The sequence below is a fragment of the Marmota flaviventris genome, chromosome 2 (genome assembly GCF_047511675.1).
Source record: "Marmota flaviventris isolate mMarFla1 chromosome 2, mMarFla1.hap1, whole genome shotgun sequence".
In the NCBI taxonomy this organism is placed as follows: Eukaryota; Metazoa; Chordata; class Mammalia; order Rodentia; family Sciuridae; genus Marmota; species Marmota flaviventris.
This window is the reverse complement of record NC_092499.1, coordinates 27,225,809-27,248,913: the sequence shown is the minus strand read 5'-3', so window position 1 is coordinate 27,248,913 and position 23,105 is coordinate 27,225,809. Positions and strand designations below refer to the sequence as shown.

Sequence of the window (23,105 nt, the reverse complement as noted above, 5' to 3'; positions counted from 1 at the left end):
TTGAGTTAATCCATGAATGAGTGTTAGTGCAGGAAATTCTTGCCAAATACACTTCCAAAGTGTACCCTCTGGAGTCAGATGCCCAATTCAAATCATGGTTATTTTATACACCTTTCATAGGACTCTGTTTAATCTCTCTGAGCTTCAGTTTCTACTTCTATAGAAGGACAGTTGCACTTTGATTAAAGGGTCATGAGAATTGATTCAATGATGTCATCATTAAATAAAGGAGGTGCCAATTTCTTTGTGTAACAGTCCATGCCTAACAGTCACTGTGCATCATCTGTGTGTGACCGTGCAAGATGCTAGGCGCATGCTCTCCTTTTGGAGACAGTGTAACTTCCTGGTTGAGGGAATGTCTCCCAGAGCCGCCCCGCCTGGAGACCCAATTACCAAATGTACAGCCTTAGACAAGCTGAGGAACCGCTTTTGCCTTAGTTTTCTCATCTGTAAAAGGAGATAATCATTCTACCTACCCATAATATTTCCATGAGGATTAATCCTCAGAGGATTAATGAAATCCACGTTGATGGTTAGAATAGTCTCTTGCACTACCGAGTGCTTGATAGTTGCTACAGACTCTTATACACCAAATGAAGATGTTTTGGTCAACGATGGGCCACAGAGATAATGGCGGTATTATAAGGTTCGCATGAAGCTGAAAAATTCTAATTAATCAGTGACATGATGGCCATCCTCATGGCATAGCACCATGCCTTACTCATGTGTGTGATAATGCTAATGTAAATAAACCTATTGCACTGCTGGTCATATAGAAAATTTAGCACCTACAATTATGTACAGGATATTACTAAACGATCATAAGCAACTAATATTACTGGTTTATTTATGTCCTAAACTGTATTATTTGTTGTTAGAGTATATTGCCTCTTCTTATTAAAAAAAATAAAAGATTTATTGTAAAACGGTATGTTGTGCTGGGCGTGGTGGAGCACATCTCCCAATCCCAGGGACTTGGGAGGCTAAGGCAGGAGGATCACAAGTTTGAGGCCAGCCTCAGTAACTTTGTGAGACCCTAAGCAACTTAGCAAGATCCTGTCTGAAAATAAAAAGTAAAAAGGGCTGGGGATGTAGCTCCATGGCGAAGTGCCTCTGGGTTCCATTACCAGTACAGAACAAAACAAAACCCCCCAAACAACAGCCCTGACCACAGAGTGCCCTGTTGTGCTGATAGCAGTTTCATGCGTCTCACATTCACTACATCTAGTGAGGGCATCAAGAGGCCACATCTAGTGACCAGCCAATACCAGCTAGGCTTGTGCAAGCACTCTCTGTGATGTCTGCACATGATGCAATTGGCTAGTGACACTTTTCTCAGGATGTATCCTTGTTAAGTGATGCATGGTTCTATTTCATTATCATCTAACTTAATCTTCCATGTATTTCTGGGGTATTTCCTGGAATCCTGGTACCTACAATCACTAAGTCAGGTTCAGCTGTCCTCTGGTAACTTTCCTCCTTGCTCCAACCACTCCCATTTCTTGCTCCTCCTCCTTCCCGCCTCCTCCTCCTTCTCCTCCTCCTCCTCCTCCTCCTCCTCCTCCTCCTCCTCCTCCTCCTCCTCCTCCTCCTCCTCCTCCTTCTTTGGTTCCAGGGATTGAACTCAGGGGCACTCAACCACTGAGTCACATCCCCAGCCCTATTTTGTATTTTGAGATACGGACTCACTGAGTTGCTTAGCACCTTGCCATTGCTGAGGCTGGCTCTGAACTTGTGCTCCTCCTGCCTCAGCCTCCGGAGCTGCTGGGATGACAGGTGTGTCCACTGTGTCCAGCTCATTTCTTGCTCTTCTAGATTTCCAATGATGTCTGTGTAAGAACAAGTCATCCAGGCAGAGAGGTGAGTGACCTGTGCTCAGTTACTTTAAGCCCCTTTTCACCTGCCCAGAGGGTTCCTGCACCTTTGAGCATCTCTTCCACACACACATCTCGAGGAATATCTCCAAGCTTTTAACAGCCGAACGATTTGAGTTCCTGGGAGTATAAGTCTGGGTATCTATTTAATTCTCCTTTCTGCAAATGGTCAGAAGGAGGCACATGAGTAGAGGACCTAGAGGTTTTGCCAAGGTGAGTGGTCCGAGGTAAGGTCCTGGAGATGGGCAAGAAAGAAGATGGTGGTGATTATGGGAGAGTGGCCTGGCGGTGGGGCAGGTAGAAAAGCCAGGGTACTCTTGGCTTCAAGAAATGACAGATCACAACTGAAGTTGAACAATAAGGTTAATTAGTAGGTCACATGACAGAACATTCTGGAATAAGATCCGAAAGAGTTAGTTGATCTGGGCTTAGGGATCTCCTCAGAGATCAGGGTTCTTTCCATCTCTCTGAACTTCCATCCTCAGTGCTGGAAACATCTTCAGGATGTTGGCATGAATGTGTGGCAGCTCTAGGTGTCATACCCAGGCAAGACAGTTTCCAGAAAGAGAAGAGCTGGTCTCTTCCTGTGATGCTCTCTAGAAGAATCCTCCTTGATTGTCTCTCAAAAGGTGCCAATGACTGTCCCCTCATGTCCTATTGCTCCCTTTTGGGCCATGTGTCCACTCCTGACATAATCTGCATGGGGATTTGGATATGTTACCCCTGGAAATGGGAGTGAGGGCCATCACATGGACTCTTCGTCCTCTAACCCCAAGACCTCAGAAAGTGACTGCAGTTGGAGACAGAGCCTTTAAAGAGGTGACCGAGTTCAAGTGAAGCTGCGCCCTCATCCAATTTGGCTAGTGTCTTTATAAGAAGAAGAAATTTGGACACCAAGACACCATAGGTGTGTCTACGCAGAAAGACGTTCATGTGTAGAGGCAGTTACAAAGTGACCATCTACAAACCAAGGCCAGAGGTCCAGGAAGTGACCAATCTTCTCAGCACTTGATCTTGAACTTCCACCCTTAAGAACTGGGAGGAAGCCAACTTCTCTTGTTTAAGCCACCCAGTCTGTGGTATTTGGTCATGGTAGCTCTCGCAGAGTAATACAGCTGGAAGGTTCTGGAGGAAGAAGGAGGACACAGTCAACAGTGTCCATTGCAGCTGATGTGACAGAAAAGAGCACAGTAGGAATAGATGAACTGGAGTCAGATAGCCTGAGATTTCCTTCTGGGCTCTATAGTTTCTAGTTATGAATTGAGGTAAACTTAACTCTCTCCAAAGCTTTGGTTTTCTCATCTACAAAATGGGGAAAACAGGGCTGGGGATGTGGCTCAAGCGGTAGCACACTTGCCTGGCATGTGTGCGGCCTGGGTTCGATCCTCAGCACCAGATACAAACAAGGATGTTGTGTCTGCCGAAAACTAAAAAATAAATATTAAAAATTCTCTAAAAAAAACGGGGAAAACAGAATAATGGTCCCACAGAATCTATGAATATGTGACACAGTAGAAGTTACTTTGTGATTGAAGTTAAGGACCTTGAGAGGGAACGGTCCAAGTGGACACACCCTAAGCACATGGGTTCCCGAAAGCTAAGAACCTTTTCCAACTGTGGTCAGAAACAGATGTGAGGACGGAAGAAGGGTCAGGGAGATTCCATGTTGTTGGCTTTGAAGATGGAGGAGGGGGCCACAGGAGGAGAATGTGAGTGGTCTAGATTTTTCTAGAAGCTAGAAAATGAAGGAGATGAACTCCCCCCCCTCCCGCGCCCCGCCCCAGCCTCTGGAAAGGAATGCAGCCCAGCTGACACTTTGAGTTTAGCCCAGTGAGGCTGACAACATACTTCTTACAGAATTGGAAGAAAATCAACTTGTGTTGTTTTTAGCCACAGAGTTTGTGATAACTTGTTATCGTAATGAATACAATCACCTATGTCAAAACAGTTGTGGAGAAGACTGAGTGAAATAGTAAGTTTAGGAGTCGGATGTGGAGAGGCATCCCTGCAATCCCAGCTCCTGGGGAGACTGAGGCAGGAAGTTCGCCAGTGTGAGGCTGGCCTGGGCGATTTGTTAGGACCCTGTCTCAAAATAAAAACTTTAAAAAGGGCTGAGGATGTGGTTCAGTGGTAGAGCATGCATCAGGCCCTGGGTTCTATCCCCAGTACCATGGGGGGGAAGGAAAGAAAAAAGTTAAAGTGTCGCGTCCCACGACTGAACACTTAAGGTCACTCCAGGTAAACTGGGCTGGCACGAAATGATCACACAGAGACAGAGAAATTACCTTTTTCTTTGGGTCTTATGATGGCTCCTCTGACTTTAGGTGGAATGAACCCCTTTATTGGGGACAAACATTCAAATGAGTCAAGGGGTAGGATTACAAAGGAAGAGGTGCGTGTAACTTAACCCCAGCAGGTATGAAGCCACACCTTGCTATCCCAGCTGGGACAATGCCCAAGTCACTACAGATGTAGTGATCGGTCAGGGCCCGGTGCTTCAGGACTCAAGGGCGTTTGCTTCCAGAGCAGCTCCGGACATCACAGCCTTTGGCATGCTGCCTGGCCTATGGCAAGCCTTTAATAAATGCTACTTCAACAAAATTCAACAAGAGGGGAAGAGGGTGAGGGGAGATGTGGGTCCCAGGGGTGTGGCAGACCTGCCAGCTGCCACCTGCCCCTTGGCGGGCTCTGGACCACAGCAAAGCCCCTTCCACAATGTGCTCCACAGGGAGGAACTCTGCTTCCGCTACCAAAGCTGTCAATGAGTGCTCCACACCCCCACCCTAATCCCTGCTCCAGTGGACGTCTCCTATAAAGCCAAAGAGGAGGTGCCAAGAGTGCAGGTCAAGGGAGGAGGGCACACTGCTGAGAGTCACTCTTTTTCGAAGTAAATGCTAACATTCCTGCCCTCCCTGATGGATGGACGCTGCTTCTATTAGAAATATCTCTTCAGTGGCTGCTGAAAAGAATTTCTGGGAATATTTCAGGATGTCTTGGATTCGTTTAGAGAAAAGCTGAGCCTGGAAAAGGGGAAAATGAAAACAACAAAACTGTGGAGATGAAGAAGGAATTCATTCATCAAATGTTTATTGAGCACCTGCTATGTGACAGGCACTCTTCCAGGTGCCAGAGGGATCAAAGTTCTTTCTTTTTTGGTACCAGGGATTGAACCCTGGGGCACTCAACCACTGAGCCACAACCCCAGCCTTTTAAAAATATTTTATTTAGACACAGAGTCTCGCTGAGTTGCTTAGGGCCTAAGTTGCAGAGGTTGGCTTTGAACTCAATGATCCTCCTGCCTCAGCCTCCTGAGCTGCTGGGATTACAGGCATGTGTCACCCTGCTCAGCCATCAAAGGTCTTTGTAGGGATAGCAATGTCCCTATTACCAGGAAACTACATCACAGTGGGAGGCAATGGGTCCAAATGTGGAAGAATCATCAAGGCAGTGCTGGATTGTGATATGTGCCATTGGGAAGGTGGGTTGAATGCGTCTCCTTCAAAATCCAGCATTGAAACTTCATGGCCACTGTGATGGTTTTAGGAAGTAGAGAATTTAAGAAGTGATTAGGTCATGAGGATGCTGCCCCTTATGAATGGGATTAAATCCATAGAAGAGTGGTTTTCTACAGCTCAGAGCTTTTGGCTCACTCATCAGTCCACCTTCTGCCACGTGGAGACACACTCTGACCCCTTTCTGGAAGATGCAGCAACAAGGAGCTATCTTAGAAGCAGCAAGTAGGCCTTATAAGACAACCCAATCTTCCAGAGACTTCATCTTGAATTTCCCAGCCTTCAAAACTGTGAAGAAAGAATTTCTCTTCTTTATACATTAACTAGTCTGTGGCATTTTGTTATAGTAGCACAGAATGGATTAAGATACAAGGTGATAGGATGGAAAGTACTTGAGATCATATTAGGAAAGGTCTCTCTGTGAAGGTGACTTTTTAGACAAGATCTCAAGGATGCTCTGAGGTGCAGGGCATATGTCAAGGCCCTGAGGAAGTTGGAAAAAGAGACCTTGGTGGGCTGATACTGTGAACATGGGGAGAGGATCAAGATGAGAGGCAGATAGGGGGCAGACATTTTGTTGTTGAGACCATGGAGAGGACTTTAGGTTTGTTACAAGTGCAGGGAATCTAATAAATCAACAGAAAATTTGTATTTATTATTAACTAACTTAAAAATATTTTATGATGGGGAGGATGGAAGAGAGAGAGAGCTATTATTTCCTCCCATGTGCAGATTTTTTTTTTCAGCAGGGTTTTTCCACATTCCACTGATTGCCTCATCTACTCCAATCTTCCCCTTTTCTCAGTAATTGTTATTAATTTGGGGGCAGTTCATTTGTGTCAGATTCTCTGCTACATTATTTACAGTTATTATTTTATCCCCAATCAAGAGATATGTGTGTACCCGATTGTCCCCATATGATTGACGAGGCAGTGAAGGCCCGGAAGCTATGCAGCCAGTTCTAGACACAGCTGGTCAGTTCTCCCCTCCCTCCTCCTCAGTGGCCCTGCTTGCAGTCGGCTCACACTCATCGCCATTAGTGACCTCCTCAATTGCCAAGTGTGTGGCCTTTTCTTCGAACTATTTATTCCCAGTGGTTCTTTGGGTCTTCTTTTTCTTAAAACTCTCCCTCCTCTGGCTTTTATACCGTGGTTATCTTCAACTTCCCTCTTCCTTCTGAGCCATTCCCTTAATCCTCTGCAGATTTCCTGTTTCCATCCTCTTATGTAGCTCCGCCCATGGCTTCCATATCCCATGAAGGTGGAGCTTTCATGAAAATTTTCTCTTAGGATTGAGGCAAGTACTTTTAATTTCCTGATCCAGCATTTAGTAAACAAGCATTTAGGCTTATTTTTGGAGGGGGTGGGTGAGTACTGGGGATTGAACCCAAGGGTGCTTAACCACTGAGCCACATCCCCCCTTTTTTTTTTTTTGTATTTTATGTAGAGACAGGGTCTCGCTGAGTTGCTTAGGTTCTCACTAAGTTACTGGGGCTGGCTTTGAACTTGCAATCCTCCTGCCTCAGCCTCTCCAGCCACTGGGATAACAGGCAAGTGCCACCACGCCCGGCTTAGTTTTTAATCTATTGAGCACCTGCCACATGCAAAGAACTGTGCCAGGCACTGGTGAGAAGGTGATAGTGAAGCCAGATTTAAAGTTAGGTAGTCAGTGTAGTTAGGTAAATCGGGTCTAATATGGGTCTAATATCAGTGAAATCTAAAATGGAGGCCGTGCGGAGAATGACTCGGGGAAAACACAGGACAACTCATGGAATGTTAATGAAGTCCCAAAAAGGCCCTAGGCCAAAGTCCACCTCAAAGAAATGTTAATGAACAGCCCCCAGCAAAAAGGTGCTGACTCAGAAGTCCTTCCTGACCAGATTACTTCTTTGGCCCACCTGTGTCCCACCCCTCGGGCCTTCCAACCTACATTCCATCACCAAAACTATAAAAAGGGGAAACAACCGCACTTCCACGGATTCCACCTCTTGGGTCCCCTTCTTCCTCCGGGAGAAGTCTTTTCTGCTGTCCTTTAATAAACTTCTAATTTCTACTCTGACCTTGCCTCGGCGTGCTTCTTTGGTGTTATTCTTCAACATTGGGGAAGCAAGAACTCGTCACCAGTCAACAGCGGTAACAATAGTACAGCTGGGCCTCTGGTACAATGGAGGAAGCTTTGCTGTAGAGCTCAGCACTGGCCCAGGTATTTGTAGGTGCTCAGTAAATATTTGCTGGATGAGTGATTTCATTAGGGAGGCAAACTTGCATGTAGTTGCCTCTAATTCAAAGTTGATTGAAGAAAGTGCTGTAGTAAAGATTCTGGCCCGTGGAGGTGGGGGAAGATTGCTTGCCAAAGGAGTGGGAAATCTTCAGGGAAGTGATATTAGTTCTGAGCCTTTAAATCACCTCAAATCCCAAGGATGTTCAAGAAGCAGCAAGTGGTATGGCGTGCTGAAGCATGATTCAAGAAGGTTGAAGGGACATGATCCAGACTGTGTTTAGAAAGCTCACTGGGTGCTTATTGTAGAGAATGGCTTTTTTGAAAACAAACAGAAATGGAAAGACCACTGAGGTTGCTGCATCATCTAGAAGAGTGGTTACTTACCCAGATGAGGCCAATAGCAGAGCAAAAACCAGAGAGAGATTGGATGCAGTAATGGTGTAGGAGCGGAATCTATGAGCTTAGGTCTAGCATTGAACTAAATAAAGGGGAATAAGGAAGAAGAAGGAATCTTTTAAAAATGGTTTTGACTGTGAACCAAAATACCTTCAACTGTCATGTATAACAAATTAGAGCAAATAAATTGATTTAAAAAATAGTTTTGAGTTTTCTTATTGCATAGTGGTGGTGAAGTTTCTCAAACAGGAAACAGAGGAGAAGGGGCAGATTTGATAGGAACTATGGTAGAAACTGAGATTTATATTGATAAATTTCAGAGATGCTGAGGAGCACATAAAATGGAGGCATCTTGCTGAGACCAGAAAATCAAAGCTGGATTTCTAGAAATTTGGGAACCTTCAGTCCTCAAGGAGGCAACTGACATCACGGGATCTGATGTCATTTGTGGGAGAGAATATTCACTTAAGCCAAAAATAGGGTTGCTGGCTGTGGACACCTGTTGAATATTTCCATATTTCTGTCCTGTGGGAGTCGCAAATTCAGCACATCGAAAGTAGAATTAATTACTTGTCACGTCTCCTCAGGCTCCTCTTGGCTGTGACAATTTCTTAGACTTTTCTTGTCTTTGAAGATCTTAACAATATCGAGAAATGCTGGTCAGGCATTCTGTAGGCTTTCTCTCTGCTGGGGTTTGATTTTTTTTTTTTTTCCTGTTTGTGATTAGGTTAGGGTTATGGGTTATAGAAGGTAAGTGCCATAAAGTGCCAATCTCATCACATCGAGTTCCTACACTATCAATATGATTTAGCACTGTTGACATTAACCTTGATCACCAGAGTGATAGTGTCTGTCAGGTTTCTCCACTGTAAAGTTACTCATTTTTGCTGCATTTTCACACTGTCCCCTTCGGAAGGAAGTCACTATGCATTATGCACAGCTCACACTTAAGGAGTTGGGAGTTATGCTTCAGCGTGGGGTAGCTACATAAATTACTTGGGAGATTTCTCTTCCTCATTTATTTTTTCACGTACTTAAGTCTGTATGGAAGGAAGACTATTTCTTTATACTTTGCTATAATTCAACATTTGTTTTATAGCTCAAGACATGTATTATTTTTATAAATGTTTTTTAGCTGTAGATGGACACAATATCTTTGTTCACTTTTTTTATGTGGTGCTGAGAATCGAACCCAGGGCCTCGCACATGCTAGGTAAGCGCGCTACCACTGAGCCACAACCTCAGCCAAAGACAAATAATTCAATGCAAAATCGCCCCCTCTCAAAGGTCGTATTAACAATTGTTAAGAACAAAGATCCATTTCTCCCCAACCTCACAAACCCTCAGCGTCCAACTTGCTGCCGCCCCCAATAGAGATCAGGACAGCTCTCAGGGTCTTCCCCAAGGCGCCGCAACGCCCCGCTCTGCCTCGCCTGGCCATCCAGCTAACCCTATTTGCTCCCTTCTTTGCTTCCTGCCCCACTTCCCAGCTTCCCCGTGGCCCCGCCCACCGAGGGGCGGAAGTGGGAGAGGCCGCGGGACGGAAGCGCTGGTTCTGGGCGGGCCCTTTAGCAACTAGCCCCTCCCACTCTGCCACTGCCCCACCCCTCCGGCCCAGACCGGAAATGAGGTCAGAGAGGGAAACCCCGGTGGGGGAGACTCGGCCCGAAAAGCGGCGCCCGTTGGAGGTGGCCGTGGCAGCCGGTGAGGGGGAGGCGTGGGTTGAGAGGGTTGGGGTCCAGGGCCAGCGACAGAGGGGATCAGCACTCTAGGATGCGGCTGGGCGGCAAAGGGCGCCAGGGGGCCGCGGTGGCCGGCGGGAGCGACGTGGGTGGTGGGGCCTTGTTTTTCAGGGCCTGTCTCCCCCATCCCAGGCGATGAGGGTCGGGAGGCCTCCAGGGCAACAGTTTCCGTCTCTCCTCTCTCTGTTTCTTTTGGGTCGGCAACAGCGAGGGCGTGGTGTTCTTAGCCGTGGTCGCCCCAGCCCGCGGGGCCGGGCGGGGATGGTGGGGAATCCTTCTAAACACGGTTTTTCACACATATATGGTCCTTTTGCGGCCCTCTAACTCGGAGGGAGCCCCGTCACCAGCAGTTGCTGTTTGGCAGTTTTTGCCTTTGAAGGGCTGACTCCCGTGTCCTAGGTACAAATGAGAAGTTACCTCTCAACCTCCCACCCCTTGGACTCAGCGCTTGGCCCTCTTCTGACTTGCTGTTCACTAGCTTCCTATGTGTGATTTGGACGGCTTGCTTCTCCTCCGGGGCGTGCCTGGACTCGGGGTCGTCTCGGGCATCCCAGAGCGATTGGAGGTGTGGGAGTCTCTCTTCTATCACCTGCGTTCCAATTGCAGTTTTTGAGGTAGGGTGGGATTCTGCACAAGCATTTGACTACTTTGGTACTTTCATTCCACGTTTGTTTACTCAGTTCTGCCTGTTTTTAAAGCAGTAGCCCTTTATTGGGGAACGAGATTTAGATGTGCTTTTCCCACTTGTTTATCTATTTTATATATCTATATCTGTATCTATCTTAGGAACAGTTGTCTTCCAAATCCCTATCATGCCATTTAAAACAACTTATTGCTTAAAAGGATATGGCCTTTATATATGTGTGGCTTTTGACACTTTAAGAAGTTTTGTTTGGGTGGTACTTTTGGAACTAGTTGTCTCCTTCCTCCCAAGTTGTGTCGCATAAGCCAGAAGACTTTTCCTGCCTTTGAATTCTTTGGCCATTTGTCCAAATAGGAACAGAGTGAGAGTAGGTTTTAGAAAGCCCTTTGCAAAATATAAACTGCATGAACGGAAATATGGTCTGAGAGTGGTGCCACACAGTTTTAAGCTCTAATTATGGTCTTGAAATACTTTGGGCTTAACAAGGGCTAGGGAAAAAGTGCTAATTTAGCATATATATATGTTTTAGGTATTGTACAGATTATATTGGACATTTCCTTTTATGAGGCAGTTTTGAAAATTGCCTCTGCTACTCTCATCCCTTCAAAGATTTGCCTGATAGTTTGACAAGAATGAGTAGAAAACTAGGAAATTTTGGAAAGGAGTTAGTTAAAAATTTGAAGAGACTCTGTCCCATCCCTGTCATTTCATTTTTCATTTATTTCCTATTTTTGTGTGATTATGTGGCATTAAAGTACATAATTAGGATGATCAGGTTGGGGAATGGAGCCTAAAAGTTTCTAAGTATCAAAAAATAATAATGACATCTGTAAGGTTTTGTACCCAGTAGCTTCCAGATGGCTCTTCTTTCTGTTCTGACTACAAAACTGGGTCGCTACAAATTCTTGAATCACTAAAACTGCAGTTTTCCTTGAAGTGTGTCCCCAAGTTCTCTCTTTATTCCTGCCACATGCATTCTCAGCAGTGATCCCAGACCACAGAGTAGTCCTTTATCCATTATCAATATCTTGGTGTCACTGGGTCCCACCCTTGTTCTCCCATCTCTACCATGGTTTTAAAGTTGTCTGTTCTATTCCTCTCTGATGAAACATTTTTAATCTTTTTGGGTCTTTTCAACAGATAATTCACTGACAAATTTAGTTGGGGAGAAAGGAGAAAGAGAGTTTGCTTGTTTTTGCTAATATCCAGGTTGCTATCTGGTGAGTAGTTGAGTTTTTGAAATTAAGGAAATGTTAACTTGACATTTAACAAAAACAAAACCCATTTTTAATGCCTTAATGGGTCATGAATGGTAAGAACAGAGTCTTACATGTAGTTAGTAAAAGGTGTCTTTATTTTTTATAGATAGATTGGACTCTGAATTGCTGTAATCTGTTTTATAAAATTATTTGAAAACAACAGAGCCTATTCAGGTGTTTTTTTCTTTTCATTTTTTTCAATTTTGAACTTTTTTTTTTTTTTTTTGCAGATGTGGCCTCATGGATGAGCTGGTACATGACTTAGCCTCAGCCTTGGAGCAGACATCTGAGCAGAATAAACTTGGTGAGCTGTGGGAGGAAATGGCCCTGAGCCCTCGGCAGCAGAGGCGGCAGCTTCGGAAGCGCCGGGGCCGGAAACGCAGGTCTGACTTTACTCACCTAGCAGAACATACTTGCTGCTACAGTGAGGCCTCTGAATCAAGTCTGGATGAGGCCATTAAGGATTGTCGAGAAGTGGCCCCAGTCACCAATTTCAGTGACTCTGATGACACAATGGTAGCCAAACGGCACCCAGCTCTCAATGCCCTGGTTAAGAGTAAGCAACATTCTTGGCATGAATCTGACTCCTTTACTGAAAATGCACCTTGTCGACCACTCAGGCGCCGGCGGAAGGTGAAACGAGTGACATCAGAGGTGGCTGCCAGCCTTCAGCAGAAGTTGAAGGTATCAGATTGGAGCTATGAGAGAGGCTGTAGGTTCAAGTCTGCTAAGAAGCAGCGTCTGTCCCGCTGGAAGGAGAATACTCCCTGGACCTCATCAGGCCATGGGTTGTGTGAATCAGCAGAAAACAGGACTTTCCTAAGCAAAACAGGAAGGAAAGAAAGAATGGAGTGTGAAGCAGATGAACAAAAACAGGGCTCTGATGAGAACATGTCGGAATGGTGAGATCTCCCTTGCATGGATGCTGTTTATGCCACATAGTTCATACGTAGATACTGTCCTGTTGCACCACAGTCTCAGCAGAGGCTGGAGTGTGTACGTGTGTGTGGGAAAATGCACAGGTGCCGGGCATATGCAGTTAATAAATGTTCCTGGTATGATGCTTTTCCCCTTTAAAAATTATGGTTTTAGGTACTCTTGAGGTGTAATTCTATGCTCTGCTACTTACAATTTGACTATATTGAGTATATTTTTTATAGCAGATGTTCAAGTTGTCTGAACACATGGTGGGCTTTAAAAATAACAGTGTTCAGTCCCATTTGTCTTAGACCAAATATGTCAAGCCAGAGAAATTTGTCTCCAGTGGGTGCATGCTTAAAATGTTGGTGTGGTTTTGGATAACTTTTAATTTTTCTATATTTCAGATAGTTGTAGGAACATCAATACTCTCCAGCTTTAATATTAATTTGTGATATCTGTTTCTCAGCAAGAAATGCTACTGGCCTTTGGGAGTGACAGTTCTTTGTGGTGCACTGCAGGATATTTAGCATCCCTACTTTGGTCCTTCCAATCTTCATTGTATCAACCCAAATGAGTTGAGTTCTCCAGGTTGAGACTGTTTCTATTCTTATTAATATTGGTTAACGTTTACTAGGCAATAACTGTGTGTGGCAGGCACTGTGCTATATGCTTTGTTAATATTCCTATTTAATGTTCATAGTTCTACTGTATAGTAAAATTGCACTATTTGTATTTTATGGAAGAGGAAACTGAGATTAAGAGTTTAGATAATTTGTTCAAGGTCACCCCGTGCCAAAATGGAGAATCAAACCTGATTTCAAAGCTCATATTTCACCATGTTTTGTGGCCCTCTGAGTTTGTGCCTTTTCCATGACCCTTTTCTGTCTCATCTTAACTTTTATAACTGTAGAACATATGACCTTTCTTAGGACTTGGCTTCTGAAGTTTGTCTTAAAAACAAAGACATAAATCTTAGGTACCTTGAGGTTAGGCTGTGTTGGTAACAGGATAAGCTATGTAGGTCTGTCTCCATGTTTTATGGGTGGTTTTGATCCAGCTTTTAAACTTTTCCTAACTTTATATTTGTCAGTCTATTCAACTATTTTGAGATGGGCTCCTGGTTTGGCTTTCTTCATTTTCCTCTAAGCCTAATTTGTTTTTAGGTCTGCTTACTCAACCAGATGTATATTTTTGGATTATAAAGGTATTTTTCTTCCTCATCATGCCTTTTGTTTTTTCTCCTGAGAATTTGAACCCAGGGCCTCACCCTTGCTAGACAAGTGCTCTTCTGCTGAGCTACATCTCTAGCTCTTTTTATTTTGACACAGGGTCTGCTAAGTTATCCAGGCTGGCTTCAAACTTGCTTGTCCTCCTGCCTCAGTTTTCTCAGATAAGCTGGGAATACAGGCCTGTGCCTCTGCGCTTGACTTATCATGCCATTTTTAATCAAACAAGAACTGCTTAGTCAACTTCTATCCTTTCATGATACTGAAACTCTCTGTTGAGATATTCAAGTTTGTTTTAATATGAAGCATATATAGCTTATAATCTTGTTACTAAATGGCAGTTTTACTCCAGTGCTGCAAAAAAAAGAAAATGGTAGTTTAAAAAAAATAGTCTCTTGGCTATTCGAATTTCTTGTTAAACTGTGAAATAATTGTATATGTTAGATACTTTTAACTGTCTACTCTAAGATATATAGCTCCAAATGCAGAGCCTGTGGTCTTACTGTTACTTCTGTCTTTCTTTCTGTGAACCTAGACCATCAATTGTGGTCAGGTTGTGATGATATAAATTCTAGTCATCTGAGAGCTGGAGAAATTGAAGTAGACAGGAGTTCTTATGAAATTCTTAACTGTCTTCAAATTAAGGAGAACTCATTCTCCCATTTGGGCTATCTCCGTGGTCCGTGACTTCAGAGTTCTTTCAGTAATACAGATTCCCGAGTGCTCGTAGCTGTGAAGGAATAATGGGCAGAGTTACAGCAGACATGATCTGAGAAAAAGTTTTTTAAATCTTCTCATTATTTAAGATGCCCAAATTTCCCCTTTTATCTGTAGTTACAAAAACAGAAGTGCTTTGTATTTTTTCCCCCTGAATCCATTCTGTAAGGAAAGAGGGGTCATCCTTTTTTATTCTTTGATTTCTTATGATGTTCAGCTTTTATTCAGTAGTAAAGTGGAGCTAAAATCTTTTCATTTTTAAGCTCAGTTATTATTATTTTTTATTTTTTGTGATGCTGAAGATTAAACTCAGGGTTTTGTGCATGCTAGACAAGTGCTGTACCACTGAGCTACATTCCCAGCCCAGCTAAACAGGACTAGCTTTAGAACGTAAAGTAGATAATAGTTTATGATTTGGATATGATTATTCTCTCTTGATGAGTTGATTCTGTCAAAAATTTCCTACTTTCTTTCTCTTGCATTAAAAGAAATACTTTCAAGAACCCTCTTGCTTATTCTTTAATAAATCTGCTTAGATGTGCCACAGTTTATTTACATATAGATCAAAGTGTAAAACTTTGCTTTTTATCAGTGATGTTGAGAGTTGTCAGAGTCACCATCCATTTTGTAGAATTATTAAGATGAGGTTAATCATTAAGATTAGCCTTAGCTTGATCAGTAGTTAGAGTTTTCAAAAAAATATATTAGGTGCTTTAGATATGAAAATGTCCATCTTAATCAGCTTATTTCTGATTCCTTTAAATTCTCTTTTTGCGAACTAAACAGAGTAGTTTTAAGTTTATGTATAAAGTTTGGTATATTTGATGTATTTACTTTTCTGTATTTACTTTCTGATGTATTTACTTTTCTGATCTCCCTTCAATTCTATACCAACTAATCCTTCATGGGTTCTGAGGAACTCTGTTATGATATAATAGGTTTTTTTTTTAATGTTTGTATAAAGATCAAATTACAATCTATTGAATCTTTGTGTATTTATGTTTGTGAATACTTTAAAATGGGATGACTCTTATAAATGTATTTTTTACTAATCCTTATTCAAATTGTCTGTATAGCACCTATTAATTAGATGCCTGAAATCTAATTTTGCTCTTTCTTCACTAACATATTATTTGTTTGTTTTCCTTAAATATAGTTTACCTTCTTTTTCTTTTATAAGCGCATTGGTTGGGTGATGCCTGAAGTCACATTCAGAAGCCTTTCTTAGGTGATGTATTAGAGGCCTATCTCACAGAAAAGAAAATATTCCCTTCTCTTGGAAGGCAAGTGACAGAGATAGAGTGCTAAACCTCCCCCCTCCTTCGGCAGCCCAAGCTGACCTTCTGCGGCCCCTTGGTGCCTCTTGTTTTCTTATTTTTATAGAAAATCAATATCCTTTCTGACACAAACAATAGCTCAGAAGCAAGAATAAATGGGAGAAAGCTGAGATCTCTGTCTATCACCTCTCACTTGAACTCCCCCAAACTCTTTAATTATGAGTATGCTTTGCTCCAGGTGTTTGTGACAGTGAAATTGCTAAATGAGGACCATTTTAACCAAAGATTGGGTGATCAATAACACTCTATAGCAGTAGCTTGTTGGATCAATAACATTCATTATTTCATGGTTAAGGTAAGTAGCCTCCTTTGCAAGTGGAGGTCATTAATCAGGGGTTCTAGGAGCTGTGGAAAAGAATATATGTAGTAGGTTGAAGATGTTCTGTTTTCTATTCTGTAAATAAGGATGCTGACCAAGAGTGTATTTACCATTGTTGCAAGTGGTAGTATTCACTTCAGAGTATTGAATAGCTAGCTTAGTGTGCATATTTAGATTTAATCAAGGTTCTGCTAGTTTATCCTTAGGAACAACTGTAAAAGACAGCATGGGAAGTGGTATAATACTACTGTATTTGGAAGTCTCTCTGTTGAGAAAAAAGGACTATCCCTTGAAAGTTCCTTCTTGGAAGAAATGTTAGGATTATTCCAGAGAATTAGGAATCTGTGATTAAAAAGTACATAGAGTTAAATATTTGCTTCAGTATAAAATATAACATTCTAAAAATTAGAATTCTGTAAAAACAAAGTGAATTGTTTTACTAAGTAATGAGTTCCAGATCACTAGAGGGAGTCAAGCATGGGCCTGAGGACCCCTTAGTGTTACTTTAGAGTTGAGAAGGCTGAATTGAAATACTTTTAAGGACCCTTGCAACAAAAGGTCCTGTGATTCTTAACAATCACAACTTATTCCCACCTTTGTGACTTCTTAACAGGTATTTGAAGAGTAACCTCAACTTTCTACTACAGTACTTAAAATAAAAATTAAACATTTGCACATTCACATCATCATAAACTAGTACTACTTGACCCATTGTCAAGATTTCTTCAAACTGCAAGGCTAAGAACTGCACTGGAAAATGCAGTTAGAGGCTGATGTTGGCAGAGCTGATCCTGCCATGAAGGTTCGAGACCCTGAGTCCTTCTCCACAGGCAGCCCTTGGTTCAGAAGTACAAGGCCTGTCTCAGTCAGAAAATCGGGTAGCTGCACTTTTGTTCCATCCTGCACTTCCTGATCTGTATCTTTTAGTTTTTGTTTAGAGCCTGTGACTTCCAGAATACTCTTGGGTAGGGAAGTTTAATGTTTTCTCTGTGTGTGTTTGTATTTGGGTATAGCAGGCAGCTGCAGGGTGTTGAGTCCAAGAATAAAGTTTACTATTGGCCTGGCCAAAGAAGGAAAAAACCCTTTTTTTTTTAGTGAACCTGGAGGTTGTAATGTTTTCTTTATTTATTTTTCCACATTTTTATTGGTGCACTATACATAATAGATTTGTTATTTAAAACTTTTCTTTTTTAAATTGAAGATGGACACAATATCTTTATTTTATCTATTTTTTTATGTGGTGCTGAGAATCGAATCCATTGCCTCACACTTGCTAGGCAAGTGCTCTACCACTGAACTATAACCATAGTTCCTTGTTATTTCTTATTACATATTCATACATGCACAAGGCATATAATAATATAATTTGGTTAATTTTGTTTCCCAGAACTTTCCCTTTCCCTCTCCTCCTCCTTCCCACTGGTCCCTTTCTTCTATTCTACTAGTCTCCCTTTGATTCCCACAAGACCCACCTCTCACCTTTCTTTTCCTTTTTCTTCTCTGACTTCCACATGTAAGAGAAGATGTTTATATGACCCTTGACTTCCTGCTTAACATAATGCTCTCAAGTTCCACCCATTTTTCTACAAATGACATAATTTCATTCTTTACGACTGAATACAACTCCATTGTGTGTGTGTGTGTGTGTGTGTCACATTTTCTTTATCCATTAATCCATTGACAGATACCTGGGCTGGTTCCATTGTTTGTTTATTAGGAATTGCGGTGCTGTATGCATGGAGATGCATGTATCACTATAGTTTGATGACATTTATGCTTTAGGATAAATACCAAGGAGTCGTATAACTAGGTCATATGGTGGTTCCATTCCTAGTTTTTTGAGGAACCTCCATACTGATTTCTATAGTGGTTGTACTAATTTAGAAATTATCCTTGAGTGGAGCCAGAATCAGTGAGGGTTTGGAGAAGATTCTGTTGTAGTGTCGCATATCTGCCTAGGGTAAAAGCTCACCAGCAACACTGAGAATTAGGCTAGGGGCTCTGCATGTCTCAGTGAGTTGTAGATCTGAGAAGAGCACATTACCCAAATCTATGGGAGTAGAGAATGGAATTAAGGAGAATCTGTGCACCCTTTTTGTTGGCAAATACAGAGAGACTTTTGAACACATTCTGCAGAATAAAGGCAAGGGAATAGCATTCTGAAATTTCAGAGGAAGAACAAATCTTTGAAGGTGATTGTTGATGGGTACCAGAAGAATACTTTGAAAAATCTTCATTGGGATATAAGAAGATATGATCATGTTGAAATAGGATCAGTTAAAAGGAGAGACAAATGGCTGTTCAAAAATCCAGTAGATTGAGAGAAAAAAATAATAGGGAAATTTAAGATGTAATTACAATATTAAAATGAAAGACAATTCACTCTGCAGAAAATTAAGTTGATGATGTGGAAAACTTTGGAAGCCCTCCCAAAATGCAAAGGCAAGTGATAAAAATGAGAGAAAATTGGGCCTGAAGGATGGAGAATAGAGGCCCAGTCTGAGTAAGTAAATATTCCCAGGGAAGAAACCAAAACATTGGAAAAAAATTTATGAGAATTAGCTGAAGAGAAATGTTGAAAAAGTTAAATCTAAAGATTAAAAAGGAAAACCCTGAAAAGACACCTCTGCCTGAATATATCCTGTCAATAGTTTTTGCATTCTGCATTGGTGGTGGGAGTGGAACAAGTCTGAATACAAATCTTAAGGATGAAAATATGACTGGCATTCATCCTTACAGTACTAAATGTGGGGGGCTTTGTTTGTCTATAGAGGAGTTTTTGTTGTTGTTTGTTTTTGTTTTTTGGTACTAGGGGTTGAACCCAGAGGTGCTTTACCACAGAGCTACATCCCCCCACCCCCTTTTTAAAAAAAAATTTGAGACAGTGTCTAAATTGCTGAGGGTCTCACTGAGTTGCTGAGGTTAGCCTTGAACTTGTGATTCTCTTGCTTCAGCCTCCTGAATTGCTGGGTTTACATCATGCCTGGCTTTGCCTGTAGGGTTTTTTTTTTTTTTTTTAAAGAGAGAGGGAGGGAGAGAGAGAAAATTTTTAATATTAATTTTTCAGTTTTTGGCAGACACAACATGTTTGTATGTGGTGCTGAGGATCGAACCCGGGCCACACGCATGCCAGGCGAGCGCTACCGCTTGAGCCACATCCCCAGCCCTGCTTGTAGAGTTTTGAGGAGAAGGGAGTTGCTCTCTCACCGCACCGCATCCTGAAATTTGTGTATAGTAAAGATATATTTCATGTCAAAAGGCAGCAGAAGGACATTCTTAGAGGTAAAAGACTTAAAAATATATTCTTTAAAAAAATTTGCTCTGGAAAGAAATTTCATCCATTTCAAGGTAAATCATTTTTAGCTCGAAGAACTGTAAGTCTTAAAAAGGTAGGTGGACTTTTATGAGGCCTAGCCCCAGCTCAACAGCAGAGGCCTGAGGAAGGTCATGAGCTTGGCAAAGTATAACTGATTGTACTCATCACATTGATGAACTTGTAGGCTGGAGAGCTTGTTGCCTTCTTTTATGGCACCATCTGAATGAAACTGAAAAACTCCTTCATTATCCCTTTTCTTAACTTAATGGAATAATTTTGGAAATGGATGAGAGAGATTTCCCTGAATAACTTCTCTTTTACTTCTGTTTACCACCAGATTCAGAACTCTTGATTTCATGTGGTGGCAAATGTACCACTTTCACTCAAGGAAAAGATGGGGAGGAAAATGTAAAAGCAAAGATGTCTTGGGCAGTGGATCTAAGAGCAATATTTTTCTAAATGTGTAGTCTTCTATGGTTAGGAATATGAAAGAATCGGCCAACTCTCAGGTCAGAGGGCAAGCTGTGCTTTCTTTTCTTCTCCCAACTATGGGAATTTAGAGAGATTTGTTTAAACCAGAAGCTATTGTTTAGGAATAGTAAAGGGGAATTAGTTATACCATATTGCCTATTGTGAGAGATGAATGTCCTAAGACTTAGTAGCTCTAAATAGCAAACATATGTTGTCTTCAGTTCCTGAGGTCAAGAGTCTGGGAGTTGCTTTGGTTCAGAGTCTCTCATGAAGTCCCAGTCAGGCAAAACTTGACTGGGGGTGAAGGGTCCTGGTAAGTTCCTTTTCACGTGAGCCTCCACAGTGCTGTCAGTTTCCTCGAGACATGGTAGTTGGCTTCCCCTTGAGTGAGGGATCTGAGAGAGGTGGGTGCAGGGGAGGGGAGTCCAAGATGGAAGCCACATATATCTGATCTCAGAAGTGACATCCTGTATCTTCTGTTGTATGGTATCTATCAGTTACACAGACCAACCCTGGTGCAATGTGAGAAAGACTGCGCCAGGGTATGGAATAGCTGGGGGCTGGAATCCAGAAGTCTGGTTACCACAGAGGCTGCTGGCTCTCTAAAATTTTTTCCTAATCTAGTATGATGCTAAATTAAGGAATTAGTATCACCTTATCCTCAGGTGATACCTGAAGCCATGGAAAATACTAAACCTGATATATTTTTTTCTATACATACATACTTATGATAATTCTCATATTTTGTTTACTAATCTAGGTCAGGATTCTCACTTTGGGCAGTACTGAGATTTTGGGTCATGTAATTCTCTGTTGTGAGACTGCCCTGTACATTGTAGAATGTTTAACAACATCCCTAGTCTTTACCCACTAGATGCCAGTAGTTCAACAGCTCCCCTTCCTGCTCCCCCTGAAGTTGTAGTTATCAAAAGTGTTTCCAGACATTGCCAAATGACCCTGAGTTGGGGGCAAAATTACCTCCAGTTAACCACAGTTGTAGATATTTCTGGTATTGAGGTTGGGTTTTTTTTTAAGAGAAGAGAGAGAGAATTTTTTAATATTTATTTTTCAGTTTTCGGTGGCACAACATCTTTATTTTATTTTTATGTGGTGCTGAGGATCGAACCCAGCGCCCGGCTCATGCCAGGCGAGCGCGTTACCGCTTGAGCTACATCCCCAGCCCAATATACTATAGTTTTAAAACTAGAGTTTTGGTTAATTTGAAAAATTATATCCTTTAATTGCCCCTCTAAAGGACAAACAATTCATTTTCAGAACTTGAAAGGAGAAGATTTCAGTTAAAAGCATTTTTAAGTTAGTACCAGGATTTATAATGTTTGGCTAATATTATTCCTGTTGTCCTTACTGGCTCCATGTTGTTCCTTTTCTGTCTTCCTGACTGAGTTTTAGGGGACCACATATGTGACGGACATTAAAGATAGGATCAGTTTTTTCTTATAAAAATCTGGGTGGAATTGTTTTATTGGACAAAGGGTGTCTCTAGTGTTTTATTGGGCTCCATTCCTGTGATAATGTACTTCTGTGGAAGTGAATTCTGTGCCCAATCATCTGGTCCACTGAGAGTGCCTCTAATTACAAAGAAGCTCTGATGGGAAGGTTAGATGGATAGATGTATAATAAAGTAAAGAAAGCAGAATGTTACTTGCGGAATTGAAATCCTTGTTAACTAACTACTTTTAAACAGTTTGTGTGTTTGAAAATTTTCATAATAAAAGGCCGATGGGAGAATCAGCCTTTTTAACTGCTGGTTAAGTTGTCTTTTTTTTTACACTTCTATTATTTTAGTTGGATGTGGCTTAGTTGCTTTTCTTACAGTATTATAGTAATTAGGTAATAGAATTGGTGGTCCAAAATCTAGATTGTAATTTTGTTTGTGTCTTATTTAAAATGGTGATTATATTACTGAATAAAGTATGGAAACATTTGAGCTATATGCTTTGTATAGAAGTGTCAAGTATTATTACTACTTTTATTCATATATTAATATTTTTAAGACATTTCTTGGCTTCTAAAATGGGATGATTTTTCTCAGGACTGTAAAGTTAAATTCTAGGCTTACACCACCCCTTATTAATTGTATAGTGTTTGTCATTGGAAAGCATTTTTCTTCTATCTCTTCATAATCTTTCTTCCACTGTGTTGACTAGTTTTTAATTTTTTAATCAAGATGCATCATTTAAATTGGGAGTGAATGTTTCTTTGTTAGTTTTAGTGCTGGTTATAGCAGTGTTTGGTATATGGCAAATAATAAATACTTCCTAAATGAATGAATTAAAATTTAGGAGAAACACGGGTGGGAATCTTTCCTCCTCCTTTTTCCTGTTAGAGATTTTTCATTTATTTGTTTTGGTACCGGAAGATCTAACCCAGGGGCGTTTTATCACTGAGCCACATCCTCAGCTTTTAAAAATTTAATTATTATTATTATTTTTTTAGTTATACATGACAGTAGTATGTATTTTGACATATTGTATACATACATGGGATATAACTTCCCATTCTTGTGGGTGAACATAATGTGGAGTTACACTGGGCTTGTATTCATATATGAACATAGGAAAGTTATAGCAAATTCATTCTACTGTCTTTTCTATTCTCATTCACCCTCCCTTCCCTTCATTCCCCAACCCTTTTTGTTTTTTATTTCGAGACAGGGTCTCATGAGTTGCTTAGGGCCTTGCTAAATTGCTGAGGCAGGCCTTGAACTTGTGATTCTCCTGCTTCAGCTTTCTGAGCACTGGCATTACATGCATGCACCACCATGCTTGGTTTGGGATTAGATTTCTTAAAAAAAAAAAAAAAAAGTACACATTTTTGTAAGGTTGAAAATAGTTCTCCAGCATATTTTAGAGGTAGTCTAGGAAGATTTTTGTATGCAAACAATTCATAGGTTAGAAGCTCATAAATTATGAGGCACAGGGAATATGGAACAACTCCTGAAGTAAAGGCAGGAGGCATGGATGCTTCTAGGAGTTGCTGTCATTTTGAGATAGTACAAAGTACAGGATTTCATTACCTGCTGCTGTTGTTGACTCTATCTTGTTCCTTTATATCTAAAGATTCATAATATGTGATCTTATTTGTAACTGAATATTAAATTGAAGTAACTAAATTAACATTTTATAGTTGAC

At 41.4% G+C, this 23,105-nt stretch overlaps 1 protein-coding gene across 3 annotated transcripts in view; it reads left to right on the top strand.

The window, feature by feature from the left end:
* Window positions 1–9,627: 9,627 nt before the first annotated feature.
* Gpatch2l (G-patch domain containing 2 like) overlaps window positions 9,628–23,105 on the top strand; it is a 59,395-nt gene continuing 45,917 nt past the window's right edge. For 2 of the 3 annotated variants that reach the window (XM_027931716.3, XM_027931717.2), the window contains exons 1-2: window positions 9,628–9,706; window positions 11,877–12,548. In XM_027931716.3, the coding sequence (XP_027787517.1) occupies window positions 11,887–12,548 (662 nt within the window). In that variant the 5' untranslated portion in view covers window positions 9,628–9,706; window positions 11,877–11,886. Of the gene's footprint in view, window positions 9,707–10,172; window positions 10,359–11,876; window positions 12,549–23,105 lie in introns of those variants that run through there. The other variant, XM_071607644.1, reaches the window with a different exon arrangement.